General features: G+C 52.5%; 1 protein-coding gene across 1 annotated transcript in view; it reads left to right on the top strand.

Annotated features, from left to right (window-relative positions):
• Window positions 1-2,004: 2,004 nt before the first annotated feature.
• Window positions 2,005-7,448, top strand: part of HNRNPUL1 (heterogeneous nuclear ribonucleoprotein U like 1) — a 34,747-nt gene continuing 29,303 nt past the window's right edge. The window contains exons 1-2 of the mRNA XM_021700785.2: window positions 2,005-2,434; window positions 6,184-6,306. Coding sequence (XP_021556460.1) covers window positions 2,140-2,434; window positions 6,184-6,306 — 418 coding nt within the window. The 5' untranslated portion in view covers window positions 2,005-2,139. The remainder of the gene's footprint in view (window positions 2,435-6,183; window positions 6,307-7,448) is intronic.

Below are 7,448 nucleotides of genomic sequence, written 5' to 3'. Positions count from 1 at the left end.
GCCACAAATAAGAGACACTGAAATTCAGACACATATAGTAACAGACGGGGAAAATGACATAGATACAAACATATTTACAAACATCTGAGAGGCAGATATTCACCAGGAATAGGAAGAAACTAGAGTAACACAGATTACAAAGAGTAAACACAGAGACACACAGAGTACAACAGGTACTCACAGACTCAAATGTTCAGATGCACATAGAAACACAGCACAGAACACCTCCAATCATCACGGGCCCACAAAGGGATTCCTGCCAAGACAAACCACAGTGCTTTGCACGCAATCGAGGGCCCGCGTTCCTGGGTGTATCCGGCAGCACATGGAGACACCCTCGGCAGCGCCCGGACGCCCCCCGGTGGCGCCTCCTGGGAACCGAGGACAGTTCAATCCGGGCCACGAACTTTTTTAGAACAAATCCTTGTGGGAAGCTGGAAGGAGAGGAAGTCGGACGTGGGCGAGGGGCGGGGTGTCTGGACTGGAACCTCCGGGCCCACGTGAGTGTCTGCCCCGTTTCTGAGTGGGTGCTGTGTGTCGAGGCGGCCGTGTCAGCGTGTAGCGTAACTGTCCTTTGTCTTTCTCATTTGATGCCGCCTGTCTGTGCGGACCTGAGTGGCCACATCGACACCGCAGTTTGGTGTATTTGTGCCCTTCATTGATGCATCTGATCTGACTCACGGCCATTTGTTTATCTGGGTCGTATGTGTTTTTGTCTAAGTAGTGTGCGTTTTTTGTGGGCTTACGGTATGGCTCAGTGGGCAGCGGGCGTTTGCATTGTGTATCCCGATTGTGTATCTTATACAGAAGTTTTGTGTCTTTTGAGTTAAGAGGCGACAGGTGGTGCAGCGGTAGACATTGCGAAACTCTGTGGCGTTTGCGTTTGTAGCGTGAGGCTGAACTACGAACCTTGTGTGCTTGAACTTGTCAGTACAGACGCCAAACAGCCAGGACTACTGAACAGCGGTTTAGAGGATTTGGGGTAGAGACCCGCGAACTTCTGGAGGTCTTCCCGGAGGGGAAGGCTCTATGGTCGCGTGCAGAGCGCCCATTCCACGTAAGATACCAACCATAGAGAAAGACGGCGGCGAAGCTAGGATCGTGGAAAGAGGCGCCCCTTGAGATGAACTATCAAAGGGAAGAGGGTGCGATTTCCTTTTCAACTTTTCTCCCGTTGTCAGCTTAGCCTCTATCTTCAAACCTCCGGTACTCTCTGAAGTCAAAAGGTTCCTTTCCATAAAGGCAACTGAGTTTCTTCCAGATTAAGGATAATTTATCTACTTTATCTCGTCGGCCTCCCTCTACAGCGACGTTTGTGAAGCCGTCCGCTGAAGAACGGCCAATCTGGTTAGCTTTTCCTAAAGCGATTCCACTGTACTAGCTTCAGTGAGATAAAACAATAATTGCGATTGGTGGGCAGATTGTTTTGAAACCGCCCGAACGGCAAGGGGCGGATCCTTCGCGAATTCATCTTTCCGGTTTCTTAAAGGCAACAGTGAAAGGAGGCGGGGGAATTGGTCGGCCGACCCTCCATTTGATTGGTTCTAGTGGTTTTACCCGCTTGGACTCCTCTAGGGGCGGGAGATCTAGACCAATCAGGGTATGTGTTACAGGAGACCCCAGTTTGATGAAAGGACCGCGCAGGAAAGGCCGAGAGTGTTTTGGGGGGGCGGGACGGGCTTCTTTCTGAGATCCCATCGCTGATTGGACCAGGTCTTTACTCCTTTTTCTTCATTTGACCCTACGGGAGCGGGCGCGCGGGGGCTACCCAATCACCGCGTGCTCCGCCTCCCGCCTTTTCCCGCCCTCCGCCCCGGCGGCGGCAGCGACGTAGGCCAACGCTTCCTCCCTGCCGCTCCTGAGCCCTTTCATTGCCGTTCTTTTGAAAGCTGCTCTCTGATTGGCTGAGTCTTCCGGCCCGCGCCCGTTGCCTTCACGCGATGGCCAATTGGCACCCGTGTTGCATCGCATGGGGCCACGGAGGAGGGGGAGGTGGCGGCGGCGGCCATTTTGAGCCGCCGCCGCCATTGGAGTGAGCCCCCCCCCCTTCCCCCTTCGCCTCCTGACAGGAAAGGTTTAAGGGGGACAGAGCCCTGGGAGGCCGGGCCGGGCTCGGGGGCCGCCCCGGGGGCCCGGGCCATGGATGTGCGCCGTCTGAAGGTGAACGAACTTCGCGAGGAGCTGCAGCGCCGCGGCCTGGACACTCGCGGCCTCAAGGCCGAGCTTGCTGAGCGGCTGCAGGCGGCGCTGGAGGCCGAGGAGCCCGACGACGAGCGGGAGCTCGAGGCCGACGACGAACCGGGGCGACCCGGGCACAACAACGAGGAGGTCGAGACCGAGGGGGGCTCCGAGCTGGAGGGGACCGCGCAGCCACCGCCGTCCGGGCTGCAGCCGCACTCGGAGCCTGGCGGCTACTCGGGGCCGGACGGACATTGTGAGAGCGCGCGGGGCGGGGGTCGGGGAGCCCGGAGTCCGGGCCGAGGAAGGGCTGTGGGACGCGGAGCCCGGCGCCTGAGGTCGGGGAGTTGGCCTGAGGATTGGGGGATCCCGCTACCCGCCGCTGAAAAGGATCTAGGGCCGTGGGCCTCGGGACGACCGGAGGGTGGACCCTGGCATTCGGGGCAGGGGAGATACTGGAGTGGGGGCACTGGGTTTCGGAGATGAGGAAGGTCCGGGGGGTGTAGAGGATTCCGGAGCCTAGTGCTCGGAGACCGGAAGCCGTGGTTTCTGGAGCCCAAGTGTCGGAAGAACAAGAGGTTTTCTAATCGCGGGCTGTGGAGGGTCTTGGAAATGACGATTTCAGGGTTTGGAGCTGGGTGGGCTTGAGGGCTCTGCTAAAGCCCAGCGTATGGGCTGGGCGTCGGGAGCCGTGTTTTTAGAGCTGGGAGTTTTGAGAATAGAGGATCTTGGAGTTTGCTGCTGGGTGGGGTATAGGGAATTCTCCTATTTGGTACTGGGATGGGTTAGTGAGATGGAGGTGCTGGTGTCTGGCCAGGGGGAGGATCTGATGGACTGGGTGCTCTGGTATTTGGCTAGTGAGCATTTAGGGAATGTGGGAGACTACTGTGTGTTTGGACTGTGAGGGACCCACCTCTGTCCGAGGATGGCCTGGGGGACTCTGAGATCCAGGGCTGGAAGGCCAACGTTGAGGCAGGGCCAACTTGGGCATTCGGTGCTGGGAAATCTGGGGACCTTTTGGTTGACTTCAGAGGAGGTTTAGGGAACCCTGGTCACTGGAGGCAGGCAGGGGAGGGAAGGATGCTTCACTGGGCAGCGAACCAAGAGGTCTTGAGCTGGGTAGGTTCTGAGGACAGATAATCCGGTGGCTACTGCTGAATGGTCTTGGATTAACAGTATGGAGTGTTTGAAGAACAGAGATAGCTGGGAGTGGGGTGGGGCAGATAGCAAATTGGTGGAGTTTGAAGTTGATGAAGGATCTGGGGGACAGAGGATCCTTGTGTCCAGTACAGGAGTGTATATGTGGCTAGCAAATATGGGAGAGGAGAGAGTATAGAATGGAAAGAGAAAGAAAATCTGTTGACTTGGCTAGGGGCCTCAGGATGGAGCGAGGGAAGTGTTTCTGAGGCTGAGTGTCTCCTTCACGAGAAGGCTCCTTGGTCCCCAGAAAAAGTTACTTGTGTGCCCAGGGATTGGGGGGTCTCAGGGTGTAGTAGGGAACCGCTGCAAGAGCCAGAAGGTATGACTCAGAACGAGAAGTTATAGGGTAGATCTATGATTGTCTGAAGAGAGAAGGCCCTGGTATGGAAGGGAGGAAATCTGGAGTTATAAAAGTGTGGTTTTCTAGCCAGAGTGGGGATTGGAGAAGTTAAGGAGTAAGTAGAAAAGACTCTGGGATCCAGCGTTTGTGGTATTTCTCTGAAAAGAGGGTGCCATGGGGTAAGAGAATGAGGAGAGCAAGGGGGCGAGAGAAGAGACAAGAAATTGAGTTGGCATTGGGTGCTTACTGACTCGTTCATGAAAGGTGGGATGTCCTGGAGTATAGATTTGCAGTGGGGGCAGCCTAGGGATTGTCCAGGGCCCATGTGCCCGTGTGGGGAAGAATACTTCCCCTTGCAGAGACCTGTGAAGGGAGGAGGAGTGGCCCAGTGTGCATGTGTAGGGCAGGAGAGGCCCTGGCAGGAATGCCTAAGAGGAAGGCCCAGTGGCCAGAGGTGCCTCAGAAGAGGGCATGTTAGACTCAGACGGACTTTGTTTTAAAGATGGCTCTATGACTTGGGCAAGTCAGTGTACCTCCAAGTGGTTTCCTTGTGTGCACAACAGGGATAATAATAGTGCCCCCCAGGATTGTTATTGAATGAGGTCACATGTGTAGGGAGCTTAGCACTGGGCCTGCCTGTTATTAGGAGGTGGATGTTTTAGAGTGGAGAAGGACCCCAGAATCATGGCTTATCCGTGTGTCGCTTCCTCTGTGGGCACAGGAGAAATTCTTGAGAAGAGAGATGTGAATATTTGTGGGAAGAAGAGCACTGTGCTTGGAGCCTAGAAGAAACTGAATGGTTTGAAAAGCCCTCCCTGTGTTCCAGTTAAGGAGATACTCTATTTCTTCCTTTTTCCCTTTACCCCTGCAACAAAATCCTCTGAGCCCCCTTCATGCCCTGCTGCAACCCTTCCTTCAAGCTCTGGTAAACAGGGCTGTAACAAACCATGTGATCTGTTATTTTCCTCCCTTTGGGCTGCACCTGGTTTGTGCCCAGATGTATTTGTCCTCTGAGAAAGGATCCAATCAGTTAGCAAGTGGCAGAAGAGTCTCTCCTTCCCTGTGGTTCTGCCGGTCCTGGCACAGCCACTAGTAGGGCCCTAGAGGCACCTAGCAGAGCTTGCCCCTGGGGTGGAAAGCCTGCTTGCTGCTCATCCTAGGTTTCCAAACTTCTCTCTGGCTTGGGCTGCAAGGGTCTTCTTGAGTTTGCTACTCTGGTTTTAGTCTCACCTCTGAGCTTTCACATGTTATTCCAACCCCACGAATGTTTCCTCTGTTCTCATCACTGAGCTCTCTCCTATGTATTTTTTGAGTCAAGGCTTCTCTGTTACTTTCTGGGTCCCTGTCTTAATTTCTTCGTAGATGTGAGCACAATTAGAATTTGCTTTTTGTGTTTAAGTATTTGTTTAATGTATGTCTGTTTCACTAACCTGAAGGCTTCAGTGGGGCAAGCTTACTCTTAGCTGTACCCCAGGGTCTGGTGTGTAGTATGCACTCCATAGATAGTTAATATTATTCTAATAAGAATAAGCTTCTATTCTTAGTCTTATTCTATAAGACACTTTCTCAGGACCCTTCCCACCTAGCTCTAAATATTTCAGGACATATTCCCTAATGAGTCTAAAGGCCACTGTTAGGACTCCTGTTTTCTTAACAGTTCTTTCCTTCTCCCTCCCCCCATTTCCCATTTCCCTTTCAGCTGCGTTGGATACCCTTTATCTTTTTTTTTTTTTAAGATTTTATTTATTTATTTATTAGAGAGAGAGCACAAGCAGGGAGAGCGGCAGGCAGAGGGAGAAGCAAAAGCAGGCTCCCTGCTGAGCAAGGAGCCCGATGCCTGGGACTCAATCCCAGGACCCTGGGATCATGACCTGAGCTGAAGGCAGGCGCTTAACCAACTGAGCCACCGAGGCACCCATGGATACCTTTATCTTTGCAGCTATTGGGGGGTGGAAGAGCTTCGTAAAGAGGGTTGACTGTGCAGATGGGAGTGAATTGGGCCAGGCAGAGGACTGATTTGTGCCCTAAAGCCAACTCCTTATGCATTACACCATGTCAGAGGACAGCCAGACTGGTGGATTTTAAACTGCTGCATGGAGTCCCAGGTGTCTGTAGAGTTGCCCTAGCCCTGGAGTCGGGACTTTGGGGGTAAGGTCAAGCTGGATACCTTCTCTGATCCTCCTGTCTCCTCACTTTAACCAGAGCAGTTGTACCTCAGTTGGTTTTATTTGTTGGGATTCTGTACAACCCAGTCACAGATGCATCACCAGCCATTTGAGGGATGAGAGGGCATGTCCTCAGGCAGCTGGGGCCACTGACTGCCCAGATAGGTTTCTATCTGAAGGTGTTGTCCCACCTTTTAGCCTTTGGCAGACTGTTTCCAGTGGGGATGACATCGTGTAGCACCAGAAAGCCACCTCCGGTCCCAAGAAGCACCCTTCTAACTGGCCATCTTTTGTTTTAAGATGTCATGGACAATATTACCAGGCAAAACCAATTCTATGAGAGCCAGGTCATCAAGCAAGAGAACGAGTCTGGCTACGAGAGGAGACCGCTGGAAATGGAGCAGCAGCAGGCCTATCGCCCAGGTGGGAACGTGCACGTTGTACATCTCTTTTGAGGGAAACAGAATCTGTACGTGGCCCGTGCCCTCTGCCTAAAGCCTGTCTTCCTCTTGGGCAGTCCATTTGGCAGTCACTCTCGCAAGGTTCTTCTGAAGGAGAGAATTTAATCCTGCTCCCAGGTGTTGAGAGAGGGGAGTCTTCATGGTATCTGTTTTCAGATGTTAGTACCAACACCCTGGAGAGTTTAGACTCAGAGGCCAGTACTTGAGTCTTATTTAAAATCTTAGAATGTAGAATCCAGCAAGGACCTTCTAAATCTAGTCCAGTTGTTCCCATGTTCTGAAGAATATTGTTCTGGAGATATCATTAGGGACTTCCCAGGAAAGGGTTCCTTGGCCAAAATATATCTGGAAAATGCAGCATGTGCTATCCCACCCCTGGGAGAATCACTGTACTCAGAGCATTAAAGGCCCTGAGAAGTCCTGGACTGAAAAAAACCCTGTGTCATATTATTTAAACCCAGGGTTTCCCAAGTATGTCTTTGTAGAACAAAGTTCCCTTAGTGTCAGTTTGGGAACACCAGATGTAACTCCGCTCTCGCCTCCCATTTTATAGACTGGGGAGGTGGCTTGTCTGATGGCAGAGCTGGGGTTAGAACCTGGGAAACCGGTGCCTGGGCCACTGCTATTGGTTAATGAGCATTCCCAACCATTTGCGTCCTACTATTTGGAAAGCAAGGTCCCACTGTTGAGTAATGACAGAGCCAGGACTGCCTCCCAGTCTTGTGTTCCTTTCACTGTGTTGTGGCCCTGGTGCCTTTTCTTAGTGAATCTAGTTGATTGTATCTAATTCCCATCTTGGTTCATCCACAAAGTGAAATCCTCAGGATTTTAATTTTAATGTAGGTTAAACTGCAGATTTGTGTCAGGCTCTGTGAGACTTGTGGGATCATTTGGCCCAAGGAGAGTATTTTCTGTGTGTTACCAACAGACACTTATCAGGGCCTCCTGTGAGCGCAGCTCTGTGCTGGGACCACGGACGCTCTCTTCAGATGGGTGAGCGCAGTCCCTGCCCTGGAGGCCCAGGAGCCTTCTCTGTATGTGCCAGAGCTAGGGAGTGATCCAAGGTGGTCTTGGGTTGAGTGCTGAAGTGAGGAGATGTGAGTG

This window comes from Neomonachus schauinslandi, chromosome 16 (assembly GCF_002201575.2).
Source record: "Neomonachus schauinslandi chromosome 16, ASM220157v2, whole genome shotgun sequence".
Taxonomy (NCBI): domain Eukaryota; kingdom Metazoa; phylum Chordata; class Mammalia; order Carnivora; family Phocidae; genus Neomonachus; species Neomonachus schauinslandi.
The sequence above is the reverse complement of the archived record's forward strand: the minus strand, read 5'-3'. Positions and strand labels throughout refer to the sequence as shown.